Source organism: Gasterosteus aculeatus, chromosome 7 (assembly GCF_964276395.1).
Source record: "Gasterosteus aculeatus chromosome 7, fGasAcu3.hap1.1, whole genome shotgun sequence".
NCBI classification, from domain to species: domain Eukaryota; kingdom Metazoa; phylum Chordata; class Actinopteri; order Perciformes; family Gasterosteidae; genus Gasterosteus; species Gasterosteus aculeatus.
Window position 1 is genome coordinate 5114380 of NC_135694.1, and position 26943 is coordinate 5141322.

The window sequence follows — 26943 nt, forward strand, 5'->3', positions numbered from 1 at the left end:
ATGAAAATGTCAGAATTTCAATGTATTGATTCCAAATGTGTGCTCATAATTTGCATTACAAAAACCCTACCATTATTAAATTTTGTATCTGTATTATTAATAATGAATAATGAGTGTTCCTTTCATGCTGAAAATGTATCCATAATATTTAGGGTGCATTCAACACAACAATTATGTTTTTTATGTGTTTTTTTATTCCCGTGGAGCCATGTGTAGAGTACACAGTCCGTTATGAATGATAAGTAGACCCGGTCAGTTTGACCAACTTTAGACATTACTAGACAGAGTGCTGCCCACTTGAAACATTATTTCCCCTATCGATTACCCCTCCGGACACCCTGTGTGCCTCTTTAACATTTGAAAATGACAGCAAGTTGGGAGCGGTGAAACTAAAATCAAGCGGGTCTACTTAAGTTGGATGCTCCCGTAGCGCAAAGATACTGCGGCATTTCCTTTATACCCCGCGAGTCGCGGCGCACGCCGGTATCCCTCCGCCGACAGAGGAAACGCTCGTAGACCAATCGCATCAGTGTTTGCGGCGTCACCTGTCAGACGCGCGTCCCCCGCCACACTTCCCCTTTGAGAGGTACGAATTCTCTATTCTTCTCACCCCGTCGCTGTTTCACGCTAAACGTCCAGACCCGCGCGTCCCACCGAGGGGGAGCCGGTTTCGACCCGTGACGAGAAGCTGCCCGGGTTAGCGAGGTTAGCGCCCCTCTCCTCCCCCCCCCCCCCCGCCCTCTCTCTCACCCCCCATCCCCTCCCCGGAGCACAGAGAGCTGGTGATCCGTCCGCCCGGCGTGTTGTATTTTTTTTTTTTTTTTAGCCGATTATCAGAAAGTCCCTGCGCTTAATCGCCCCCCCCCCCCCTCCGCCGGCCGAGGACGTCCGCTTTAGCTTAGCGAGGCAGGCTAATGTTCGGCAGCATCGACGTTTTTAAAAACGTTTTTTTAGCCTCCGAGCTAACGGGGACCAGCGGGACGGGAGCGGCGCCGCGCCGCGCGGAGAGGCGCGTCCGGAGGCGCGTTTAGCTAGCAGGTGCGCGGCGGACAGCGTCGCTGGAACTATCGTGTTTTTGTTTTGTTTTCCGCGTTAAACGGTGTTTTTTAACTGAGACACCTTCTTTGTTCCGTTTCATTATGTGTCACCGGTGTGACGATAATGCAGCTTAAATAATTCAAATAGGGGTTTTGAAAATGTGCGTTAGAATTAACAACGAAATATACATTAGGAATAGGAAGTGCAATGATTAATCATGTGAGACGGTAGTTGAAGTCAATTATAATGTGGAATTAGCATGCATTGATATTGCTGCATTAATGTGTAATTGGCTTATTAACATACTAACTATACTTTACTAAACGTTTTACAGTTGTATTAGTTGAGCTGGAGATAATTTACTGGATCATTTATTCTGGCTGCACAATTGGATGTTTTCTTCATTTGATGTGCAACATTTAATCCACATTTTCCAAAACATTAAACTTATAAAGCCAATGTATGAAAAAAAGAGGGTCTTTGTGTGTTTTTATTTTATTTACAAACTACAATACAGAGTCTCATTTAATCTAATCTTACTCTCGAGTTTCCTGGGCCATTGATTTTTGTCTAACTACAAAAGGGGGAGGAGAGTGAAGCCGATCCAGACGGCGTGTGAGGTGCAGTGCAGTGATGCTGTTCACAGTAATGACCCGACCTGCTCAATACACTCAAATCCCCCCCCCCCCTACCTCTGTGCACCTATAGGAGCTGAAACACACAGTCACACTGAAGCGCCGACGGTAGCCGCTAACTGGACGGACTCTCTGGCCATCGACCTTTTGCAGGTAAGCTCCCTCTGTAAAATACTATCATACAATACGCTATGTGGTTTGGTCGGTTTCTGACATGCCTTTTACTCGGTGTCCCCTTTTGCTTTTATTCTATTTCCCTCAAGACCTTTTTTTTCCTCGAGGTGGATCTTGTTCCTTTTTGAGTGGGGTCACATTTCCTCTGCTTTCAGAAGGAGTTAGACGCGTCTTTGCCAGCAGGGACGGATCTCACATGGCTGTAGTGATCAAATTACAAACAGCAGCATCTCACAGGGAGGGGATGCAGTACGTGTGTCTGAGTGAGAATAAAACATCTTGGTTGGCAAAGATATAAAGAGCAAAAATATAAGGTCGAAATGAGTGATTCCCATAATCTTGGCATAAGAAAAAATAAGATGACAATGAGAGAGTTTCTAAGTGTGTGTGGTTTTCAGAGAGAGCTCCTAGTCGTCCCTGAGGCGTGTTTGTCTGGAGCATGCAAAGTCTTAATTGGAGCGTCTCAGGTGTAAAGTGCACCGGCGGTGCAGCGAAGTCACCCCCCCCCCCCCCCCCCCTTCCAAGAGGCAATGTAAGAGAAACGGTTTGCGTCTTGTCTCTTTGTACTTCCTTTTGCTTTCAGTGGAAAAGTGGAATACGTCTTGAACAATGAGCTCAGTGGCAGTGTTGACCCCGGAAAGCTTTGCGGAGCACCGCAGTGGCCTCAAGGACCACGAGATGACAGGTGAAGTCAGCCCCTCCACCCCCCCCGGCCCTTTCCTCCAACACACGCGTTGTGTTTTTCTTTCTCCATCCTCACCTCCGTCCTCTGCCTCATTCATCCTTCAATGTCCTGTGGCCAGGTTGCGTCCCGGAGGACGAGGCCTACATCCCCACCTACCTGGAGGCCTTCCCCCCGCTGCCGGAGAAGGGGGCGCCGGGGGAAAAGACCGGGGAGCCGGCCTCGGCGTGGGGGTGCAAGATCAGGCCCATCAAAGCCTCCGTCATCACGCAGGTGAGGCCGCCGCGGACTACGTACACAAACGCACACGCGGCTCATGCTCAGTTATTGCGCTTGCTTACGGGTTTGACCTCAGTCATGCAAAAGTAGAACCTCCTCCCCACTGACTGGGCTCCGCGCGCAGGTGTTCCACGTGCCCCTGGAGGAGCGGCGCTACAGGGACAACAACCAGTTCGGGGAAGGCGAGGAGGCCAAGGTGTGCTTGGACATCATGCAGCGGACGGGAGCTCACATCGAGCTGTCCCTGGCCAAGGACCAGGGCCTCTCCATCATGGTCACCGGCAAACTGGAGTCCGTCATGAAGGCTCGCAAGGAAATCGTCGCCCGCCTGCAAACACAGGCGAGTCCGCGTTCACCTGGAAGCTTTTTACAGATGGTAGTCGGGACCTATTTTATTAATAATACAGTAATGTAATGAGGATACAGCGGTGCAAGCGCATTGTGTGCTAGTAATGAGTAAATTGTGTTTTTTTTTGGGGATGATACATTCTTGTATTTTGGGAGTAACTGAAACATAAAAGGAGTTTTGTCCAAACGTGAACGATTGGAAACATTTGAGCGAGAAAAAATGACTAATTGTGTTTAATTACTGTTGGACGCATCATCGCAAAATGATCCAGGAGAGTTGGGACCAAAAATGACCGTCAGCTCCCAAAAGGGGGTTTGGTTGGGGGGGGAAGAGGAGGCTTTCGAGCCTCAGCAGTAATCATGCTGATTTCCACTTCAATCGTTGCACCACGGCCCCCGCCCCGGCCCCGTGCAGCTGAACCGCCGTTATTGATACGATAGTGCAGCAAAACCATCGCGGGGTCAACTGCCGGCATTCCAGACGCTCGCCCCGACCAAAACCTCCTCCCTCCCGCTCCTCCCAGGCCTCGGCCACGGTCGCCATCCCCAAGGAGCACCACCGCTTCGTCATCGGTAAGAACGGCGAGAAGCTGCAGGAGCTGGAGCTGAAGACCGCCACCAAGATCGCTATTCCACGCCCCGACGACCCCAGCGCCAACATCCGCATCACCGGCACCAAGGAAGGCATCGAGAAGGCTCGCCACGAGATCCTGCTGATCGCTGCCGAGCAGGTGAGCCGCGTGGTCTTGAGAGCTGGTGACATCGATGCTGCTGAATTCACCCGCATTCCGATATTACCGCTTCCGTTCCCGCCTGCTCCACAGGACAAGCGCGCGGTGGAGCGTCTGTCCCTGGAGAAGGCCTTCCACCCCTTCATCGCCGGCGCCCACAACCGGCAGGTGCAGGAGCTGAGCCAGGAGACGGGCGCCCGCATCAGCATCCCGCCGCCCAGCCTGCCCAAGGACGAGATCGTCATCACCGGGGAGAAGGAGGCGGTCGCCATGGCGCTTAGCCGCATCCGAGCCATCTACGACGACAAGGTGCGTTTGATGGGAAAAGGAGGACGCTCGCTCCGGCGAGCGCAGTCGATTGGATTGTCTGGGTGGACTATTGATGAAGGCACGTGTCGAGTTTGCGATTGGTCGATTGATCATCTGCGCTCCGGACCGGCTCTTGTTCTCGGGATCGTTTCCTTTTAGTCGGTGCTGGACTTGCCGATATTAACCTTGTTGATCCGCCCCCGCAGAAGAGGAAGACCACCACCATCTCCGTGGAGGTGAAGAAGTCTCAGCACAAGTACATCGTAGGTCCAAAGGGCAACACCCTGCAGGAGATCCTGGAGACCACGGGGGTCTCTGTGGAGATGCCTCCTCTGGACTCTGGCTCGGAGACCATTATCCTCAGAGGGGAGCCCGACAAGCTGGGACCGGCGCTCACGCAGGTGTACGCGAAGGTGAGGAGCTACAGACGGGAGGGGGAGAGAGGAGGTTCGGAGCGCGTGAAGACGGATCACGTCGTCTGATCCGGCTGTGCGGCGTTGTTCAAACGTCTGACCCTTTTGTACCCGTGCAGGCGAAGAGCGCGATGGTGGTGGAGGTGACCGCTCCGGCCTGGCTGCACCGCTTCATCATCGGCAAGAAAGGACAGAACATCGGGCGGATCACGCAGCAGCTGCCTCGGGTGAGCGGAGGGAGACGGGTCGGAGACCTGGGACGCGACACACCGAGGAGAAGTTGTCACAAAACGGCAGCAATTTGTGTGTCCCAACAGTTGTCAGTTGTCTCTTAGAGTATGTGTTTGGTTGAGTGGCAGAAACATAAGGTCCCTTCCTCTTTATTTATTGGTGTGTGTGTGTGTGTGTGTGTGTGTGTGTGTGTGTGTGTGTTTTTTTAGGTTCACATAGAGTTTACAGACGGTGAGGAGCGCATCAGTCTGGAGGGGCCAACGGAGGAGGTGGAACAGGCTCGGACCCAGATTCAAGAGATCATCAAAGACCTGGTGAGTTCTCTCTCTCACAAATCACATTACCGAGGAAATAATTAACAGGTGAATTAGTTGTGGTTCTTTGTGGGATGTCTGAACAAGAAGAGAGAAAAAGGACACTTTTAAAGACACACAGAGAAAGAGGCTAATAGTAATCAGCTGTTTGGTGTTTAGCGCTGCGGCTCAGGAGAACAGATTCAGTGACCAGTCTCCCTCTGCCCCTTTGTGTGTGCAGCTGGTGAGGATGGACTACACCGAAGTTATCATAGATCAGCGTTTCCACAGACACCTCATCGGAAAGAACGGAGCCAACAGTGAGTACACCTCTGCTCCGCTGACCTCAGCAGCAACAAAAAAAATCAACACGTCAACACTTCTGGACTTCAAACGCAATACGTTTCACGCGCTGTCTGATGGAGCCGCTCTCCGTGTTCTATTCCTGTCCCACCTGGCGACAGTCAATCGGATCAAGGAGCAGTACAAAGTGTCGGTGCGAATCCCCCAAGACGCCGAGCGAAGCGGCCTGGTCCGGATCGAAGGAGACCCTAAAGGGGTCCAGCTGGCGCGCAGAGAGCTCATTGAGATGGTCCAGAGGATGGTGAGGAATGGGGTCAAAGCTCGTTCGTTCAGCTCGTCGGCATAGAACCCCCACATTACACCCCCCCCCCCCAAGGTTTGCACACAGTCTTTGCTCACACTTTTTTTCTCCCAATCTCCAGGAAAACGAGCGCACCAAAGACCTGATCGTGGAGCAGAAGTTCCATCGAACAATCATCGGGCAGAAGGGGGAAAAGATTAAAGAAGTCCGAGACAAGTTCCCCGAGGTGAGCGCTTTCCCCGCCTCTTTATCTCACCCAGCCATCCCTGTGAAATGATCTTCTTAACCCAGTATTAATGTAGTTTAGTACGAAGGTATAAACTACGATCCCACCTCCTTCTAGGTCATTATCAATTTCCCCGACCCATCGCAGAAGAGCGACATCGTGCAGCTGAGAGGGCCGAAGAACGAGGTGGAGAAATGTGGAAAGTTTCTCCAGAAAATCATCGGCGAGCTGGTACGGCCCGGCCTGTCTATGCCTCTTCCCCTCCGGCGCTCCAGACTTCACTTCACGGCAGCTTTTCTTCTTCATTCATTTTCCAGATTGAGAACAGCTTCTCGCTCTCCGTCCCCATCTTCAAGCAGTTTCACAAAAACATCATCGGTAAGGGCGGCGCCAACATCAAAAGGGTGAGACTTTTGTTATTCTTTTTAAAACCGCATCAGGACGACCCACATCGAAAACCTGCACATTGTCCCGAAAATCTGTATTCAAAACGGGATAAATGTCGCATGGCGTTAGTAAATTACCGATGTGGCTGCTGCCGCCAGATCCGAGAGGAGACCAACACCAAGATCGACCTGCCGACGGAGAACAGCGACTCCGAGACGATCGTCATCACGGGCAAGAAGAGCAACTGCGAGGCGGCCAGAGATCGAATCCTCGCCATCCAGAGGGAACTGGTGAGGGGGGGGTGCGCCGCTGCGTTTGGCATCTGCCGCAGCTTCCCTCGGGCCAACGCTTCTCTCTCTTTCTCCGTCTCTTCAGGCCAACATCAAGGAGGCGGAGGTGGCCATCCCCGCCCGGCTGCACAACTCCCTGATCGGCTCCAAGGGCTGCCTGGTGCGCTCCGTCATGGAGGACTGCGGCGGCGTCCACATCCACTTCCCCTCCGAGGGCTCCGGCTCGGACCGGGTCACCATCAGGGGGCCCGTCGGCGAGGTGGAGAAGGCCAAGAAACAGCTGCTGCAGCTGGCTGAAGAGAAGGTAGGTGGGTGGAGGGGGGGGGGGGGGACAGTTTAAGGGCGCATGCAAAGAGTGAATGGACAGGAGAGTAACCGCATAGGGAAGGACGGGGACGAGGGGGACAGAAACGCTTACGTCCCCCCGTTTTCCGGGCTCTTTGTCCTCCCCAGCAAGTCAACAACTTCACGGCCGAGCTGCAGGCCAAACCGGAGTACCACAAATTCCTGATCGGCCGCGGGGGGGCCAACATTCGCCGCGTGCGGGACAAGACGGGGGCGCGCATCATCTTCCCGGCGCCGGACGACACCGAGCAGGAGCTGATCACCATCGTGGGGAAGGAGGAGGCCGTCCGGCAGGCGCAGAAGGAGCTGGAATGTCTCGTCAAGAACCTGGTCAGTGCCGCACCACGCCAGTGTTTCTCGCGTCGTCTCCGCTGTCTTCGCGTACAAACATGCGCTCCCTCGTCCCCCCTCTCCAGGACGACGTGGTGGAGGACAGCATGGCGGTAGACGTCCGCCACCACCGCCACTTTGTGTGCCGCAGGGGCCAGGTGCTGCGGGAGCTGGCGGAGGAGTACGGCGGCGTCGCCGTGAGCTTCCCTCGCACGGGGGCCAACAGCCAGCGGGTCACTCTGACGGGGGCCAGAGACTGCGTGGATGCTGCCAAGAAGCGCATCCAGGAGATGATCGAGGACCTGGTGAGAGCTCGCTCCCAAGACCTTTTTTATAAAATGTTTTTGTTTTTTGTTTTTCTATGCCCGTGGGGGAAAAATCCTCCCGAGCTCGCGGTGTGTCTTTGTTAGCCGCCGGCGCCATGGTTACGCGGCTCCCTCTCCCTCTCTCAGGAGTCCCAGGTGAGCGTGGAGGTGGCCATCCCTCAGCGCTACCACCGAGCCATCATGGGGCCCAAAGGTTGCCGCATCCAGCTCATCACCAGGGAGCACGAGGTCCAAATAAAGTTCCCCGAGAGAGACGACGGCACCGCCGGTATGAAAACGTAACGCGCAGCTGCAATGCTAATGCTAATGCTACGTCTGCACAGAGAAACCTGCAGAGCAGGAAAATTGTGCTCTCTTTATATTTCACATATTGTCTTTTATTTTGAAAATTCCTGCTGTCACCTCGTCATTTGTATTCCATTCGGGTTCATCTGTGGTATCGGACTGGTTGAGCAGCTCGATCCGCCCGTGATATTTGAATCCATAAGTGCAAATGGAAATGAGTTATATCTTTTACACAGGAAACCACCGAGCCGTTTTTATTTGCATTGTCTGTTGTGAAACTGCAGGTCAGGAGGCGCCGCCGCAGGAAAACGGCGACGCCGGCCCGGAGGCGGAGTTTGTTGCACGCAAGTGTGACATCATCACCATTGGCGGGCGCGCAGAGAAGTGCGAGCAGGCGAGAGCCGCCCTGCTGGTAGGCGCAGACACGCCGTCTTCCGTTCTTCCGTTCCCGCTTCCCCCGTTAACCTTCCCGTCTCTGCTCGTCTCCTCCAGGCGCTGGTGCCCATAACGGAGGACGTGGAAGTGTCTTACGAGCTGCATCGCTACATCATCGGCCAGAAGGGCAGCGGCATCAGGAAGATGATGGAGGAGTACGAGGTCAGGATCGACCCTCTGGTGCCATTGTCCGGCCAAAACAAAGGTTTTTAAAAACGTGGTTTCTGGTGTGCAGGTGAACATCTGGGTGCCGCAGCCAGAGAAGCAGCTGGATGGGATCAAGGTGACGGGCCTGACGGCCAACGTGGAGCGAGCCAAACAGGGTCTGCTGGACCGGGTCAAAGAGCTGCAGGCTGAGCAGGCTGACCGGGTAAACAAAAAGTTTCCCGGCTCCCAACATAATTCACATCATCATGGCATTGTTAGAATGTTTGAGGTCTTTCCCTTCAGGCCCTGCGCAGCTTCAAGGTGACCATGTCCGTAGACCCAAAGTTTCATCCCAAGATCATCGGCCGCAAAGGGGCGGTCATCTCTCAGATCAGGAAAGACCACGACGTCAGCATCCAGTTCCCCGACAAAGGAGACGAGCAGCAGGTGTGTGTGTGTGTGTGTGTTACTGCTGCTTTGATGGCAGCACGGTGGCCTTCGAGTCTTCATCTTGACCTGTGAACCCGTCTCATCCCCTTCCAGGATCTGATCGTGGTCTCGGGTTACGAGCGGAACGTGGAGGAGGCCAGTGCAGCCATCCGGCAGCTGGTGGCCGAATGGCAGGAGATGGTGAGCCAGGATGTTCATCTGGACCCGAGGACTCACGCTCGCATCATCGGCGCCCGAGGGAAAGCCATCCGCAAGCTGATGGAGGAGTTCAAGGTGAGGCGCTGGTCCGCGTTAACGTGGTCTCGTTTTCCATCCCGGTTCAACCCGGTAACCTCCTCTCGTCCCTCTCGTTCAGGTGGATATCCGGTTCCCTCAGCCGGGCTCCGACGAGCCCGACAAAGTGGCGGTGACGGGCCTCCCGGAGACGGTCGACAAAGCCATCGACCACCTGCTCAACTTGGAGGAGGAATATGTGAGTTTGTCCCGGCGGTGCAGCTGAAAGGTGTCAAAGTTCATCAAAGAGCAAATTTCCTTCTCTCTCTCTCTCTCTCTCTCCCTCCACCCTTTCCCCGCCCCTCTCAGATGCTCAGCGTGACGGAGACGGAGACTCTAGCAGCTTACATGAAGCCTCCGTCTCGCTACGGAGGGGGAGGAGGAGCTGGAGGGGACGATAGCGGCGGGGGTCCGGCAAAGGGCTTCGTGGTGCGGGACGCCCCGTGGAACGCTGCAGGGAACAAGGTTTTTTTTTTTCTTCTTCTTCTTCTTCTTCTTACTGTGTCTCCGTCTTTACTGATTCGTAATCGGCTGAAACGAGGAGACGCATTAGAGAAGGAGTTGGAAACGGCGATTGACGCACTCGTCCGTTTCTCTCCAGGCTCCTGACATGAGCAGCGCGGAGGACTTCCCCACGTTCGGGACCGGCGTGGCCCCGAAGCAAGCGTCCGCCTGGGGTCCCAAGAAGTTCTGAGGCCGCTCGCCTGGAGGGGAAAAAACCACAGGAAAAAAAAAAAAAAAAAAACTTACGTAAAGTAGGACGACGAGAGACGCAACGCATCTCTCGTCAAATTGCTGCTCGCCTTTCTCCCCGGCCTCCCCGTGTCTGTCATTCTCTGCGAAAACCCTTTGTTTGCGTCCTCCCACAACCAGCCGCAATGAATCGTGGGACAACAATCCCTTCTTTTTTTTTTTCTGCACCCCCTCCGAGAGAAGAAAAGAGAACGTCGTCCCAGTTCTACTGGCGTTCTGACCCTTCTCGCCGAAATATCTCAAAGACCCTTTTCTTTTTTCACCTCCACTCGCCATCAGACAAACAAAAATCCCCTCACTGCAGCAGAAAGAGTCGCCACTGGGGAAATAACCTGGTGCATCCAGGTAATGACGGCTACATGTTGGATTTTCTTAAAAGCTAAAAGAGGAAAAGGAGTCTTGTCTTTGTTTTACCGTGCAAGAACAACGACATATTTTAACGGTCTTTTCCTGTGATTTTTACAAGAAGGTTACTTGCTGGCTCATTTTCCCGGTCACTTATGTGGCGGAGCGGGTGAGGCACTGAGCTGTGTGTGTGTGTGTGTGTGTGTGTGTGGTGGGGGGGGGTTCAGGAGAGGTTTTCGCCCACAAGTGTTACGCCACAGCTGGGAGCAGAAACAGCTGCCGTAGTCCACTTCCTGGAGCTTTTTCTTTTTAAATCGCGATGATTCAAAAGGTCCTGCGCCGATCGTTTGTACTGACGGTGATTTTGTTACTGTTTATTTATTTGATGAAGAAAAAGAAAAAAAAAACCCTACTGTGATCCTGCGTTTTTATAAAAGCACTCTGTAGCTCGACGCTTAGGACCGGACGTCCCGTCGTCACGGTTACGGCAACATGTCAACAAGTCGTTATGTGTAAGTGTACATAGAACTTTTCGCTATTTTTTTAAAACCGTGTGAGATTTTTGTTGTTGTTGGTTTCTGGCATATTCGGGAGATTGTATGTAAGTGTGCGTGCGCATGGAAGTTAAGGTGTAATATTTGAATGAAGCTGAACCAAACTTTGACGTAGTCTCTGTCCGTTTTGTCTCTCTTCTCAGGACTCAGTAAGAGGTTTTCAGCCTCCTAGCTAGTCGACATCCACACAACGCTGCTCCCACAAGACAAAGAATCGATAGCTGCACTTTGGTTTTCTCGTACGTGTGTTAAATAAGTGCATTTAGCAAGATTTTGCTCCCCATCTTTTACTTCGGAAACTTAATGCGTGGGGGTTCGGTCGCTAAATTGTACAATTGGCCCAGATTTCAATCCGTTAAATCAAAGCTTTCTTGTGCCGGGAGTCTGGTTGGTAAATACACTTAAATGCTTTCAGAAGATTAGCAGACGACTTTCTCTCTAGTCTGTACGATAGTGTAGAATTAAAGACTGGAAGCTGTCCCAAAAGTATACATGTAATATACATATGGCTCTAAAACTAAACAAGGAACAAGTCCAATCCTTATCATTTAAATATATATACAAAAGGCAATTATTTCATTTGGATGAAATGTTGTTTGTCCAGAAGTACTTTCACTATTTAACACCTCAAACTGCAATTTGCCCCTTTTTCACACATCGGTTTGCAAACGTTTCACACAAATAAAATACAACACGTTTAACCCTCGATCTGGTAATTTAACTCTTCAAAAAAAAAAAAAGTCAGACTGGGCCAGAAAGATGGTCGCTAGAACTCGAGGTCCAGTTAGAAGCCGACTACAGATTATTGAACACAACCGACTATGCAACCCGACCGGGTCACACCGCAGATCCCCGGCGCTCTATTTCACTGCAGTCACAATATTGTCATAGTTCTTACTGTTATTGTAATTATGTTTGTTTTTATTGGTTGAACTGAACTGAGTCTCTACCTTTTTTTAAGTTACTTTGTGTATCTTCCCTCCGAAGCAGCAGCTATTTCTGTGAAGAACTTTGAAAAAATGATCGGCCTTAAAGAGTGATTACAGTGTACAGCATTTTGGGAAAGGTGTGACTGAGTAAATGTGCAACATTGCAATAACAATTCAGTGACCGGACTTTTTTTTTTCCTACTCTAAATAAAATTCAATGAAAAGAAAGAAAAAAAACACAGTGGGTTGTCTTTTCTTCACAGCGTCTGCTTAACATGTCCTGAAAAACTATATTATGAATATCAAATATTCATGAAATGGGTTGTTTCAAATAGATGAAGAAATCGTTAAAAAGCGCAGTATTTAACGTTAAAAAGATCAGGGTAGCATGTCAAAGAATTTCATAGTGTTGAGACTTGAAAGTAGCCGTTAAATAGTAAAAACAGAGCAGGGGAAAAGTCTTATAATAAGACTTTAAAAAAGTCACAGTACAGTCTAGTACGAAATCTAGCATGCTAAAAAATCAAGGCAAAAAAGTCACGGTATATCATGTCAAAATGATTTATTAAAAAGTACTTGCATAGCATGTCGAAAAAAGTGAATAAAAGGTTGTAACATGTGAAAAAATAGTTAAGCATGTTGGAATAAGTCATGATAAAGTCACAATGTCAATTTAATGTAGAAAAGGTCATTTAAGGAATTCATAGTAATATAGCAAAAAAAAGTTATATGTCAAAAAAAGGAATTCTATAGAATTTTGAAAATGTCCAATGTCATATTTATATTAATGTTACTATAATAAATCTAATCATACATACAGGACATAAAGGCCTGCAACAACCTTATTCAAATGTATGTGTTATTATAATAATACGTATAAGTGTTATTCTGTCTTCAGCACTTATAATATATTTTTGGGGTTCTGAACCTTTCGGCCGGTTCTCTAATAGTCTGAGCAACAAAAAAAAGCTCAACTGTCCTTAATGAGTAATTGCTGTACATCAATTATTCTTTCAAATGAATGAAGTAGAAAAATAAATAACCGAATGCGCCGGTGGGTCGTCTTTAGAGTCCAGCCTGTGTGACACAAACAACTAACATCCTTCTGTGCATACTGTCTGTCAGTTTATTCATTTTGTTTTTATATAAATCAGGAAGATATGATTTGTTTTGTTTTTTATGTAACAGCCTGTACAACGCGACATACAGAAAACAAATTAAGAACACAATACAAATAAAATTGTACAAAGCAGCACTGGGCCATAAAGAACCCAGAATATCATATTTTCACATTTTTTTTGACTGGAAGATTTTTCCTTCTGCCAAAACCCCCGCAGACCTTCTTCAAACACACCGAGTTTGAGTTTGACTCATCGAAACAGCGTCGGGGGGACGGACGAGGGGGGGGTTCACGTTCTGTAGCAGGTGTATCAAATTGGCATCAGAAGCGCTGTGAAAAAGATGCGCTTTGGAGAGCTATTCACATACAATCAATCAATCATTGGGTGGATGCCCCGGGAAGGAGTCAAACCCCCACCTACCCCCCCTCCGCCCGACAAACGTTCCCCCGACGTGAAGGAATCGTGTTTTGTGGACGCGAAAAGAACAGCCGAGACACAACGAATCGACGTTGGCGTGTAAACGGGCGGATGACTCGTGATCGACGCGTTGGCTCGGGACGTCCCGTCTGATGCGACTGACGGATGGATCGGAGGGTGGAGCTGTAGTCAAGGATGTGTATGGGGGGGAACAAAACAAAGACGCTTACACCTTTTGGCTTCGGTTGGTTCTACGACATCGACGGGATGTTTTCACGCGTGAGAGTGGAATCCCTCTTCTCATCTTACTCTGCAAGAGTGAATACGCTCATTTCCTTTTCGCCCCCCCGTCCCCCTTTTTCCTGTATCAAAAACTGCCGCGTCTAAAAGTATATACACATCTATATTTTTAAATATCTTGTGATTTGTCCTCTCGGGTGTCAAATACACGTGTTGCCGAGGCAACGGGACCGATGAAGAAGCCGCAACTGCCAACGGAGACAAAAAGAGAAACCAGTCGTACACGTAAACATTCTTTTAAAACTCCCCCCTCCCCTCAAGTCACAATCACAAGACACTCTCGGGTTTATTTTTAGATTCAAGTGTCTTTGTTTTTTTAACATTTCTGTGAAAACATTTGACATTTTTGTTCTTTTTTTTACCCACGCTTCAGTCTCTTTAGGTCCTTTCACGTGCAGGTTGGCGGGGGACAGCTCCTCCCAAATAAAACTAAAAAAAAAGAAACACTGACCAGAGCCCAGGTGATAACAGAAAAAATAAAATAAAAGTGCCAAAAGATTAAAGTTAGCTGAGGAAAACATGTCGGGAAACGGGGAAGCGACGTGGCAAAGAAAACCGACCTTAAATGTAGCGGATGGACAAACATGTCGTTTTTGAGTCGATGAGAAGTTAGTTTAAAAATCGCCCACGAGGGTCCAAAACATAAAGTGCAGGCAGTGTCCGTCGTTCTCTGAAACCCGCCGTGCCCCCCCGGCCTTTAAAAGAGCCTCCCCCAAAAATAAATTGATAATTCAGAATTCTCAACAATCCACGGTTGAAAACATCTGGATTCCAGAGGAGTCTCTCCCTCAAGGCGGAGGCTAGATTTGGTTGTCAGTTTATTGAAGGTACGAGGAGCGCCGCGCCCCCCCCCCCCCCAAAATGCCTCCCTCGCCGCTCCGCTCACTCCACCCGGATGAGGAGTCCATAGAGGAGCGTGCCGCCCTGCTCCTTCGTGATCCACTCGATCTCCGAGTTGCTGAAGCGGGGGTCCGGCGGCTCGCCGTGGCCGAGCGTCTGCGGCCCCGCCTTGTAGGAGCCGGGACGCACGCACACCTGGAACCCCACCTGAGCCTGGTGGCTGTGGTGAGAACGAGGGTCCCGAAATCTGTCGCCAAGGAGAAACAAAATCGGTGCTGTTAGCTCTTCACCGTGGACGGGGGGACACACACAACCAGATGTGGACTTACTGCACTTTAGGGGCAAAGATCTCCATGCCGGAGTAGCGCATGGTGGGGGAGAGCCGCACCCTGGGAACCTCCCTGCCGGGGGCGCTGTTCTCCTCCGGCTCGCTGTAGCCGTTGGGCCCCTCCGCCTTCGCCGGGGACACCGAGAAGATAGAGGACGTCCCTGCGACGACGAGAGGACGTGGAGAGTGAAGGCCGCGCTCGCTCAAGTCTACTCCAGCATGCGTATCAAAGACCAAAAAATGTGGGTTCCTACCCGGCAGCAGCTGGCTGTGGTCCAGCGTGCGGCGCAGCGCTCCGACGCTGGTGCCGTGGTACGCGATGTGCCACTTCTTCAGTGCGTTGGACACCTCACAGTGGGGCTTGATCCTGCGCAAACGGGGGACAAGGGGAAATGTCTTGGCGTTACTCATTTCGATCGCGTGTGTTATAAGCCGCTGGCATCAGTCAGAAGTGTCACCTGAGGGCGAAGCGGCACCACCCAAAGGGCAGGGCGTAGTCCCGGGGCGGTTCGCCTCTCTTGTAATACGCCTCGTCGCCCCGGAGCTTGTGGCAGGACTCGCAGTAGCAAAGGTTGTACTGTGCGTCTTCGTTAAAATATCCATCTGGTGGGCGGCGGGAGGGGGGTGGGGATGGCGGGAGGGGGGTGGGGACAAAAGTGTCGCGGTCGTTACAGGATCTCAGATCTGAAGCGAAGGTCCCGGCAGAAAGAAAAGCTGCGGGCGTAAAGACTCACCTGGTAAAGTGAGCAGGTCCTTGAAGCGGGAGCACAGCGCCTGGTACTCACAGGTCTTGTTTGGGTTGACCTCTGGAGGGGGCGTCCAGCACACACTCTCTTTGATTCCTGCACCAAGAGAAAAGGGTCAAACGCCTGCAAGGGGACGCCAAGAGTCTGAGTTTGTGTGCCTGACGTGAGGTCACGCTGACCTTCAACCATCAAAATGTAATTTAGTAAATTGAATTATGGACATCATTTCTTACCATCAACCATGTCCGCCTTTTCCATGTCTCCTTGACAACGGGTTTCCCCACTGTCCCCGCCCACATCGGCCACGTTGTTTGTTACTATAGTAACCTGCCATAAAGATACAGCATTAATTAGCATCCACACCTTGGTGTTTACCTCACAGTGATGTACTGCTGAATTAATTATTCTAAACTTATTAGTCGATGTGGAGAACATTTCATCTTAGACAATCAATTGACCCCAAAACGCGTCTGCAGTCCTCACCTGTTCACACTGGCCATAGAGGTCGATAAAGGGGTAGCAGGGCGAAGGAATGTCCTGCACCGCCACACCCTGGTCCATGCCGTTGACGTAGAGGTGGAGACAACTGTTGGCGTCCACCAGCAGACCCAACACCGTCCCCTCTGGACAAGTGTCCAGATTAGGACCATAGTTTTCACATATCTATAAAGAGAATAGAGGAAGAAAACCAAAAAGATTGGCGGAAAAGTTTAGTGAGAGAAGTGAAAATAGAAAGAGTGTGTGTGTGTGTGTGTGTACCTTTAAGGAGTTGTGGAAGACAGAGTCTCTCTGCAGGAGCCACGCGGAGCGCTTCAGACAACACGCTGTGGAGGGGAAGTTGAGCCGGTCCGGCGAGTGACCTATGACCCCCAACGACAGCGACGACGTCCACGACGGGTTGAGGCGGTCGATCTGAAACTGGTGACAAAACGAGTGCGTTGAAGGGCCGAAAGGGTCACGGCTCGTGCGCATCACGCTAGCGTTGGGCGGTAGAGTGTAACGGTGCGAAGCGCCGCCACCCACAGATGTGAGCGCACAGCCGTGTTACCTGGAACAGCTGCTGGCGAGCCAGCGGCTGGGCGGTGACCAGCAGGCCCTGGTTGTAGCTGCACACTCTGGCCGCCGTCAGGTTCTGGCTGGACAGCTGGATGTTTTTGCCGTGGTTCTCCAGGAACGCCATAGCGGTCGGCGCTGAGGCGCACGCCTCGGCCTCCACCTGCTACGGGGACGGCAAGAGCCCTGAGTTTCCTCGGGATCATTTGACGTTGCGGCGAATCGTCGCTTTTCTTTCTGTCCCTCTACCTCTCTGACGGGGCTGCTGTCCTCCTCTCCTTCGCTGCAGCTGTCCAGAGAGAGCGACGGCGCCTTCACGCTTTCCACGTCCTCTGTCGCCGAGGAGCTCACGATGGAGACGGCGGTTATCCGCCCGTACAGGTCCAACACGGCGTAAACATTCTGGGAGGAGCAGGAGAGCGGCGGTGAATTGCAGCGCGGGAACAAGCAGCTGTGTGTATTTGTCTGTGTGTGTGTGTGTGTGTGTGTGTGAGAGTGTGTACCTTGGCTACTGCAGTCGCCGCAGGTCCCATGTCCTCCCCATCAATGAAGATGTGCATGGTGTCGTCGCTGCACCTCTTCACACCCACCCGGTTGCCAACCTGGGAAAACAATAATACAACGATGCTTAACACACTCTCTCAAATGTCACTTCTTCAAAATGAGCAACCAGGGCCTAATCGCCTCGTGTACGAGTGACTTTATCTACGAGGACAGAATATTATAAATCTCCTTTCGATGTTTTCACCACATTTCTCCCTTTGACCTGTTAAATGTCAGCGGGGGAGCGACTTACGAATGCCTTGTTCGGCCTTAACGGAGTATTCAGACTTTGTATTTGCATAAAGTTTTATGACGGCGATAATCCCGAAGCTCCGATAACGCCCTCTAGTCAGGGACTCAACTGATCCGAGACAGAAAAGAGATGCCGGCTGCGTACCGCCAGCCGGTCCAGCGAGCAGCTGTAGTTCTGCCGCTGCAGCACGCCGTTGCGGCGGACCTCGGAGCCGCAGAGCAGCCAGGTGACCTTGGTGCGGAGCTGCGTGAGGGAGGGGGAGAGGCCCGACAGCGGGCAGGACGGCAGCTCGGGGGGCGCCAGCGTGGTCAGACCGACGTGCAGCGAGCCGCACCACTGCTCGTCCACCTCGTCAATCCGCACCTGCAGAGAGCGCGACATCAGGAAAAGGAGAAGGGGGGGGGGGGGGGGGGAGGGGGCGGAGCCGATCGCAGTTAGGAAGGAAAGCAATAAAAGAAAATGTATTTCCGATTGGTTCAGACATACGTATTCAATAACGTGTGCATTATCTTCAAGCACGGTCGGTGGCGTGTTACTTTTTTCGAGTGTTTCATGGGAAAAAGGAGCCTCGAGGCCTCGCTCACCTCGAACAGCTCGTCGGCTTTGAGTTCCTTGGCGCTGAACACGATGCCGTGAGCGTAGCCCCCGACTCGGACGCCCTGGCAGCCGTCGCCGAGCACAACCACATTCTTGCCGTGTTTGCTGTGGAGTCGATGGGCAACGCCAGCTACACACGAGGACACACACACACACACACCCATAAAAGAAGAAATACGCAGATGAGGCTTTGAGGCTTACAAGTGACATGATATTTTGTGTCTCTTTTTCTGCTAATCTTTCCTTTTTTATTCATTAATTTACCATAAAAGACGTTTGTACAACGCGTTCTACGCGGTAGCAGTGGCGGTCTACCTGGTGAGTGGATGGGGAAGCTCTTCTCGGTTACGTTGCTGGTACAGAGGCTGTTGTCCAGCGGGCCCGAGGAGCTGGTGATGGACACCTGAACACACTGGCCGTACAGGTCGATCACGGCGTACACCTCTGAGAGAGACACATAGAGAGAGGGAGGGAGGGGAGACGCGGATGAAGTACGAGGTCATCAAGCGTTTCACCTCGCGGCGCCCCCCGAGTCTCCGACGTCCCCTCGCGGTTACCTGGCGGCAGGCCGGTGCAGGCGACACCTTGGTCCACCCCGTTGATGTAATAATGGAGGTCGCCGGTGGCTGAGCGCATCATGCCGATGCGAGAGCCTGTGGTCAGGGAGTCCAGGTCACAACCGTAGTTGTTGCGCATTGTGTTGCCATCCTGCATGATGGCCGTGCCACTGGGGGGTAAAAAGACAAGCAAAAAGTTACAAAAGAGTTAATGGCCACAAACTACATTTCTTCAAATCGGCGTGGAAAAACTACATAAACTAAATGATTGCGGAATATGTGGGAATATGTATATTTAAGTTCATTCATTTTGATAAAATTCTTCTTTTATCATCTTGTCTGACATACAGACTTTAATGTTGGAAAATGTCTATTTGATATTCTTTCCCTTGCTGGATGAAAACACATTTTATAATATTTTTTTGGTGAGAGTCATTTGAACGTAAAAGAAAAAGCTTAACGTTCTACCTCAGCATCCAAGTGTCGTAGTCGATATCAGTCATAGTGTTGGGAAACTCAAGCTCATCTGGCCTGATGGCTGTCACTCCTGGACACAGAGGGGGGAGGAGAAAATCTGTGGTGATTACACATGAAATATATTTACAAAGAGATAAATGTTAGGAGACACACACACACACACACACACACATATAGGCAGCATTTTGTTATTTTTGCGATTTAACTTATTCATGTAGGAAAAAAAACACGGCTAGAAAAGTTGACCCAATAGAAACATTTCACCTGCTTCAATTGAACCCGACCAGCGGTCCACCATCTTCTGAATGACGATTTCAAAGAGCTCTCCATCCCGAAGGCACCTGACGGGAGAGGACGAGTCAACACACGAGTCAGCTCCTTCACAACGAACCCTCTGAATGCCGTTTAGTATTTGTTGATATTTTTACCCGCTGCTTCATCCGCCCGCAGGTGGGTGTGATGTTCGTTCTCTCACCTGTTGGAGATGACGATGGCGTCGTTGAACTCGCTGCGGCAGTTCTGACGCAGGGCGGTGCGCCCCCCGTTGGTGATTACCGCATTGGTGCCGTGCAGGTGGTGGAAACGCAGGTCGTTGGCCGTGCCGGCCCCTCCTACCGAGCAGGGGCTCCCGGGGGACGTGGCCGCGGGGCCGTCTGAGCCGTCCTCGGGGAGAGGCAGGAGGTCCGCTAAAGAAAAGAAACAACAAGGAAGTTAAATCTTCTATTTTTGCGGGTTGAAAAGGGGGTTTGTGTGCCTGCGTCTCTCACCCATGTCGTCCATGATGGTGGCCTGCGCGGCCTGGCCGTAGAGGTCCACCACGGCGTAGACGCTGGGAGGCACGTTCCAGGCCGCCGGGCCCTGAGCCACGCCGTTCACAAAGAAGTGGAGGCTGCCGTCTTCTTTTCGCACGACACCTACTGTGTCGCCTGCCTGCAGGGGGGGGGGGGCAGGGCGGCGAAAAGGGTTAAAAAAAACAACAAAAAAAACTGGGTTGAAGGAAGGTCAAATGTCACCCACCTTGAGCCGGTCCAGGTTGTGTCCGTACTCGTCCAGTATTGTGGTTCCGTTGTGCATCACGCCGTTCCCCGTCATCATCCACGTGCCTGGAAAACGAGAACGCACAAATACGGTGTTGGTTGTTGTGGTACCTCTATTGTAAAAAAAACAAACAGACCTCCCCCACATTTGCAGAGTAATACACTTATGCAACGTTTAGAACATCGAGCTTTTCCATCAGGTATCTCCGAAAAGACGGAGAGGAAAAAGCATACCGCTTTTACAGAGCACGGTACTTTACCCGAGCGCAGGTTGGTCATGGTGGAGGGCAGCTGCAGGTACGCGGGGTTGTGTGTCGTGACGCCAATTTCGATAGAACCCGCCCACTTGTCCACCATCTTATCGATGCGGACCTGGAACACCTCGTTGGAGCGCAGCGGCCGGCCGCTCAGGACCACGCCGTGGTTGAAGTCATCCGTCGCACTGGGAAGCGGGTTATTTTGAGCCGGTGAGTTCATCACTGAATGCGTCTCTTTAGTCGAGTGTTGTATGTAGAGGACTGTACGCGTTCTCTCATATAAACTAAATGAAAAATACCATCAGCCGAATTAGACCATGATGAGCGTAAAGCTGACTTTTATAATCATATTATTAAACCTCTACGGCAAAGGTCACGATGCACGTGATGAGAGAGGTGGACTCACTGCGGCCGCAGTGCTGTCCTGCCCTCGCTGATGATGGCGGCCTTCTGGCCGCAGTTGCTGTGGAAGAGCAGTCGGTCGGGCCCCTCCGAGTCCGGCGTGAGGGAGAGAGCCGTCCGGGGCCGGCCCACGTCCGGCGACAGAGCCCTCATGATGGCGTTGTTGCGCCGGAGCCGCTCGCTGTGGTTGTGGTTGTGCACTATGGTGACTTTGACGGCCATGCCGTAGAGGTCGACCACGCCGTAGACCACGGCCGGCGTCTGGGCTGCCGCGACACCTGGGAAGTAAACAACAATTAAAAAAAATCCCCGCCCCCTCTCCTTCACTTGACCCGATGTGCACGTTCTGCAATCCCTCGCTTAGAACCTCCACGTGCCTCACCTTGGTCGATGCCGTTGATGTAGAAGTGAAGCGCTCCACTTGCCTTGCGCATCAAGCCTATGTGGTCTCCCTCCTGGAGTGTGGAGGAAAGCAGGCGATGGAGGTCAGAAAAAGAAACCTGGCGCGCGTGAGACGGAGATGTGTGCGCGTGCGCTGTTACGCACCTGAAGTTCGTCGAGGCTGAATTCACAGTACTCCCTGCGGGTTCCTTTGCCGTTGGTCAGGATCCCGCAGCCGCTCATCATGATTGTACCTATCGGGAGGACGTCGTTCGTTTCGCAAAGGAGCCGCTGTGTTTAATGGTGCTGTTCACGTGCGAGTGTTACCTGAGCGCAGATTGGTCATCGTTGCCGGGTAGTCCAGGTTGTTGGGATTGTGTGTGGTCACACCGATCTCTATCGAGCCGGACCACTTGTCCACCAGCTTATCAATGCGGATCTGAACAAATACACGCAGAAATACATTTACACCTTTCTTGGTCATGGAATTATTTTTCGTTGTTGAAAATCTGTTAAAATGCATTAAAATGCTGTTAAAATGTATTACTGTATTATTTGACTGTATCAATAATTTTTTTTTAAACCTGAATCACTAAAACAGCATCCTGGTATTTTATTTTCCATTCTTTGTTTGTGCCTGCGTGACCCACATTACTCCCAACTCTCAAATGTATAAATGAATTTGTGATTGACTTCTAGTGGGGCTTCAACAATAAATCAGTGACAGTAAATCAAGAAAAAAAAAAAGAAAGAAAAGTACACAAAATGAGGGAAAAAAAAGTTCTGAATGCACCGAGCCGCGTGATTTGTAAACACCTCGAACATCTCGTTGTGTCGCAGCGGCCGGTTGGTCATCACCACGCCGTTGTTGAACTCGTCCAGCGGCCTCCTCCGCTCCGCCGTCTTGTTGTTGTTGCTCAGCTTGATCAGCGTGCCGCATTTCTCGTGGAACAGCAGCGCGTCGTTGGTTGTCATGGCGCAGGGCGCGACCGCCAGCCCGGCCCCTCCGTTGCCGGCGGGACTGTTGTTGCCGTTTCCGCTGACTCCGCCCGCTCCTCCTCCACCTCCACCACCACTTCCTGCACCGCCCGTCGTCCCTGTTCCACCGTCGCTGTTGACCGCACCCCCTCCGCCGCTGCTCCCCCTGTCATTCCTGGAGGAGGAGTCGGATCCCGGGTTTCCTCCCACTCCTCCTCCATCATCCCCTCCGCCCTCGTCCTCCGAGCGATAAAAAGACACTATTGCGTTGTTGAACACGTCAAAGAGCTGGTGCTCCGTTAGAACTGAGGGGAGAAGGGAGGAGGAGAGAAGGGAGGAGGAGAGAAGGGAGGAGGAGAGAAGGGAGGAGGAGAGAAGGGAAGAGGAGACGGTGAGTCCGGGCCGCGTCGCACGAGGCGCATCGACGGACGCGAGGAGGCTCTTCTTACCCGTGTCGGGCTCCAGGTTGTTGGGGAACTTGTCCGGTCTGGTGTGACTGCGACTAAGCTCAGGCACTGCGGAAGATCTCCAATGAGTGAAAATAACAACTCCTAGAAAATAGGTTGTAAAGGAAAAAAAACTGCTACGATTCTTAATAATAAAAAAAAGGCCTCTTACCTTCGTCTCCATTCATTGCTGCGACATTCATCAAGGCCACGACGCCCCCGTCGCCTTGACCCCCACACACCGCCACGTCTTCTTCCTCCTCCTCGTCCTCCTCCTCGTCCTCCTCTTCTTCTCCCCCGTCCTCCTCCTCATCCTCCACCTCCTCACCCAGTTCTATTGTCTCTTTCTCCGTCGTGGCGGGCGGCGGCTCGCAGCCCACCACCGTCACCTGAGTGCACTTGCCGTACAGGTCCACCACCGCCCACAGCCGGGGGGGCAAGCCGCTGGCGGCCGCGCCGCAGTCCTGCCCGTTCACCCACAGGTGGAGCTCGCCGCGGGCGCTGCGCTGGATGCCCACGCGGTCGCCCTCGGCCAGCTGGTCGAGGTCGCGGCCGTACTCCTCCAGCACCGAGCGGCCGTCGCGCAGCACCGAGCAGCCCGACACGATCCAGGAGCCGCCCTTGAGGCCCGTGGCGCTGCTGGGGAAGTCCAGCGCGGCGGGGTCCAGGGCCGTCACGCCGATCTCCACGGAGCCGCTCCACGAGTTCACCTGGAGGGAGAGGAGGGGCTTAAAAGGTAACGTCCCTGCAAAGCGCCGCGTTTGCAGAGGCGCACGAAATGAAGTGAAGTAAAGATGTGGAACTCAAAGAGTCAGCGGCAGCCGGGAGACGCCGCGAAAAAGAGCCGTCAGCAGTGACGCCGCGTGAGAGCATCACGGCTGTGATGTTGGGAGAGCGGAGCTAAAAAAAAAAACAAAAAAAACCTGCAGGTAGATATCGATGGGAGACAAATGGAGCCTTGTTGTATGATCCGTCTCGTTATTTTTAGACTTTCTGTCGGTGAACATCGGGCGCAGGAAGCGCTCCTTTGAAAATAAAGACAGTGTGAACTCACAGCGACACCAGAGGAACAAACAGCGAGCCGCGTGCGCTGAATGGCTGTACGTCTGAGTGCAAATATCCCCGTTATGGTTTTGCTGTACTGCGTGTGTGAAATATCCAGCCTATCCTTTGTCCTCTTGGCCATTCGTCTGAAAGATATCAAAGAAGTAAAAAAAAAAAGTTTTAGAAGCTTTCCCTTCGTTCCTACTTTTTTGGGGGCTTTCATTCATTCTTGTGTCACCCAGAAGTGATTTACCTCGGGTGCTTGAGCGGCCAGATGGCGGTCGCAGCTAACGCCCCTATCCGCCCCATCTAATCATGTTTTTCGGCCCCCTAACTGTGTCGTGATTGAAACGGCGGCCAGAGGCTCAGCTGGGGACGTGACCTGCGCGCACACACACACGAAAGCTTTACCTCCAGGAACAAACGCTTCCCGGCGAAGCTCCTTCCGTCTCCGCGCGACATTGGAATCATTTCAGGCAACACACAGCCTGGGGCGTCCATCTAACTCTGCTCACGATAACCTGATACCTTATTGATCTTCGGGTTCTTGGGGGAGGGGGAATTCTATTTTTCACGCATTTTGCCTCTGTGATGCGGATGAGTGCCGTGTCAGCTTCAGATCCCGCGCGGTGGAGATTCATAGACAGAGACATTAGAGCCGACACCGGGCACACAAACGGGGAGGATGGGGGCCTGAGGAGGAGAAAAATCCACCTGCCGCCGCCCCTCCCTCCCCAGAGAGCAGCATCCGGCGAAAAGCCACGCAGCTGGTTCCTCGGAAAAAAAAAAGGGAAAAGGAATGAGAGTCAAAAGGTAGTCTTAAACTTTTGCTGGCCGGCCTCCTTTTCCCCTTTTTTGTTTTTTTCTCACGGCACTCCGCGGGACGGCAGCTAAAGTCGACAGGAATCCTCCCGGATGAAGTGACCTTGAGCGTGTCCTCGATGCCGTACCAGCTTGCGGGGAGGTTGGTCCGCGGCTGAAGCGACCGCCTCCGAAGACAAAGTCACTCTAAAGGCAGGGCGTTTTGTAAGGCCTCCTCTCCTTCGTCTGCAGCCATGGTGTCTCCCTGTGCTCGGTGGTGCTATGTGAGGCAGTGTGCCACGAGAGCCCGGGTATCTGGGTTAACAGATTTAGTAGTAACTCAGCCTGACCGGGTCGCTGTGTGGAGGAGACAGACATCTCTTTGCCTCGCTCGTTCACTTACGTAACGGCAGCCGGTGGGTGTCTTGCTTGTCTCTCTCTCTCTCTGAGGACCAGCAACTACAGGATACATGCATATTATGACCACTGGACATCTTTAGAAAAGAGGGAAGAAGGGAAAAAGCTTGGGAAAAGCTTCTCGTCTGGCCAAGCCGGACCCCGTTTAGTGGAAACGCCAATGCAATTCTCGCATTAAATAGCTCAGTAATTATGATTATTTCCATCATCAAATCAACTTAACACAAGGTGTTATTTTGTTAGAACACCAGCCGTGACACCTTCAAATTGAATCTAGCCTTCTGTCATTTTGTAAAAAAACAACAACAACTGACTGGCTAAACCGTTTGTCCAATCCACCACCCGTCTTTCCAACGTCCACCACAGCTCAGCGGGCAGGATGGGCGGTCGTGCCGACGCGATTGCTCTGTGATGGGAAAGTATTGATTCTCAAACAGGCTGCGCATGTCATCTCAAGAGCGGATGAGAGCCTTCGTCGGGGCTGAGAGCGCCGTGTGCGATGGACAATCATCATCATCATCAGCTGCTATTGAACCTCATGTTTACCTTGGCCGGCTGAAATGCAGCTCGGCCTCGTCGCGTTGGGTTTTCTTAACAACTAACTGTACGGCTTGGCCATTCGGTGTGTGTGTGTGGCCCAGTTGGCACTGGCACGGGCTCGAGAGCTGCCATGTTGTTGACAAACTCGGGTGGCAGGGGCGAAGAAGCAAAAAGCCATTAATACGGGCGCGATCTCCTGCACCGATAAACGACTAAGTGCACAGGCATCGGCACGACATGGAGGCGCCGGAGTCGTGGAGCGCTGGACGGATGAGCGCTTGTGTTTAATTGACAGGAACGTAGCACATTTGAGGAAAATGGAAGAATCTAATTTGTGCTTTTAACACACACACACACACACACACACACACACCTCACATTACAAATGAACAACTTCACTCTGAACTGCAGAGTTGATTATGTGAAGAGATGAGCATACTTTAAGGGAATAAACATAAAAGGTTATTGTATAGGAGCAGTGAGTTATAAAGGACCAGGGAGAGGAGGAAGCGTGTGTTTACAGATAGCAGGTGAAACAGCTCATGCGATGGGGCCACGTCAGAAGATCTTAATTCGGTTCGGATTCGGGTGCAGCTTCGGGTCCACACATACAAGCAGCACGACCACCGCAGTACGGACTGACTGACTGACAGGCGCCTACGTCACGGGCTCTTTACAAACTATACACTTATCACAGGTTAGTTGAGACTCAGTGGTAGAATTAAAAAAAAACAGCAAGTGCTTGTGAAGGCACGGCAGAGCACGTCGTAAGATAAACTCATGTAAAAAGAGCTAGCCCAGGGCTAGCCCTCCCCCCCAGCGCGCGCCGCTCCCTCCCGCTAGCCGCTCGCTAGCATTGGCTAACTGACGGCACCAAGGCAACGCGAGCGGGTTGTCGTTAGCCAACTGATCCGTTTAAACGCATCCACGCGCGGGGGCGCGTTCGCTCGCGACAGTCACTGACGCGTCTCGGTGTACGTAGCGCAACCCCGTTGACCATCGTCACCGACCGCGGTCAGCACCGTGAACCGCCCCGGAGGGAGGGGGGAAGAAGCCCCCCCCCCCTTCACCGCGGACAGGAGTCGGACCGCCGGCCCGTCCTACGAGCGAGGGCTCCCGCATTCCCGCGGCTCTCATCACCGGCTCAAGTGTGTGTGTGTGTGGGGAGGGGGGTCAGCAGCAGCTGCGGGCCTGTTGTTGTTTACCTTTTTGTCAATGCGCACGGTGAAGACATCCCGGTCCCTCAGCGGCTCCTTGCTAAGCACCAGGCCGTGGTTGAACTCTTGGACTGGCTGGTTGCGCCGGGCGGTTCGGTTCGAGTTGGACAGGCCGATCAGCTTTCCGCTCCGCGGATGCAGCTCCGCCGCCATCTTCAGTGGGCGGCCAATATTCGCGACAGTGGGGATTTGCGACAGTTGCTTGCGTTACGGCAGCGAGCCGGTAGACTACTGTAATCGATACGACTTGGCTGCACCCTGCACCGCACCCAGTTCTGTGTAAAATGTATTCTACCATAAAACCTATTTTTGTTTGACTTCATACAACTTCTATTTGCAGCTTAACACGTGAACTATTTTAAGAAAAAATATGAATCGA

The 26943-nt window shown here is 52.1% G+C and overlaps 2 protein-coding genes across 18 annotated transcripts; one reads left to right on the forward strand and one right to left on the reverse strand.

The window, feature by feature from the left end:
• The first annotated feature begins 452 nt into the window (after positions 1 to 452).
• On the forward strand, positions 453 to 12053 carry hdlbpb (high density lipoprotein binding protein b). 9 transcript variants are annotated; one of them, XM_078107175.1, is made up of 29 exons: positions 468 to 586; positions 1747 to 1826; positions 2003 to 2110; positions 2431 to 2532; positions 2651 to 2802; positions 2933 to 3148; positions 3681 to 3887; positions 3981 to 4196; positions 4403 to 4609; positions 4729 to 4836; positions 5050 to 5154; positions 5375 to 5453; positions 5598 to 5737; positions 5859 to 5963; positions 6081 to 6194; positions 6281 to 6367; positions 6509 to 6640; positions 6726 to 6944; positions 7094 to 7315; positions 7402 to 7620; positions 7768 to 7909; positions 8211 to 8338; positions 8419 to 8523; positions 8597 to 8731; positions 8812 to 8955; positions 9052 to 9231; positions 9314 to 9430; positions 9541 to 9696; positions 9833 to 12053. In XM_078107175.1, exons 4-29 carry the CDS (start codon positions 2457 to 2459, stop codon positions 9923 to 9925), a joined length of 3804 nt encoding a protein of 1267 aa, XP_077963301.1. In that variant the 5' UTR covers positions 468 to 586; positions 1747 to 1826; positions 2003 to 2110; positions 2431 to 2456; the 3' UTR covers positions 9926 to 12053. The 9 variants fall into 9 exon arrangements, with proteins under 9 accessions (XP_077963297.1, XP_077963301.1, XP_077963295.1 ...); XM_078107176.1 differs by having other exon boundaries at positions 528 to 705; XM_078107177.1 differs by having other exon boundaries at positions 532 to 1038.
• Positions 12054 to 12915: 862 nt separating this feature from the next.
• On the reverse strand, positions 12916 to 26786 carry neurl4 (neuralized E3 ubiquitin protein ligase 4). Of its 9 annotated transcripts, none has more exons than XM_078107163.1 (30): positions 26553 to 26786; positions 23600 to 23735; positions 22718 to 23255; positions 22549 to 22614; positions 21938 to 22404; positions 21449 to 21560; positions 21287 to 21375; positions 21123 to 21195; positions 20745 to 21018; positions 20342 to 20523; positions 20062 to 20147; positions 19812 to 19974; positions 19520 to 19730; positions 19309 to 19385; positions 19036 to 19141; positions 18568 to 18737; positions 18326 to 18454; positions 17998 to 18140; positions 17558 to 17776; positions 17121 to 17219; positions 16867 to 17019; positions 16613 to 16783; positions 16324 to 16482; positions 16048 to 16227; positions 15798 to 15891; positions 15553 to 15660; positions 15277 to 15421; positions 15073 to 15185; positions 14820 to 14979; positions 12916 to 14737 (listed from the first exon to the last, which is right to left on the reverse strand). In XM_078107163.1, exons 1-30 carry the CDS (start codon positions 26579 to 26581, stop codon positions 14533 to 14535), a joined length of 4857 nt encoding a protein of 1618 aa, XP_077963289.1. In that variant the 5' UTR covers positions 26582 to 26786; the 3' UTR covers positions 12916 to 14532. The 9 variants fall into 9 exon arrangements, with proteins under 9 accessions (XP_077963289.1, XP_077963292.1, XP_077963286.1 ...); XM_078107166.1 differs by lacking the exon at positions 26553 to 26786 and adding an exon at positions 23843 to 24022 and having other exon boundaries at positions 16613 to 16780; positions 19036 to 19114; XM_078107160.1 differs by lacking the exon at positions 26553 to 26786 and adding an exon at positions 23843 to 24022 and having other exon boundaries at positions 16613 to 16780.
• Positions 26787 to 26943: the final 157 nt, after the last annotated feature.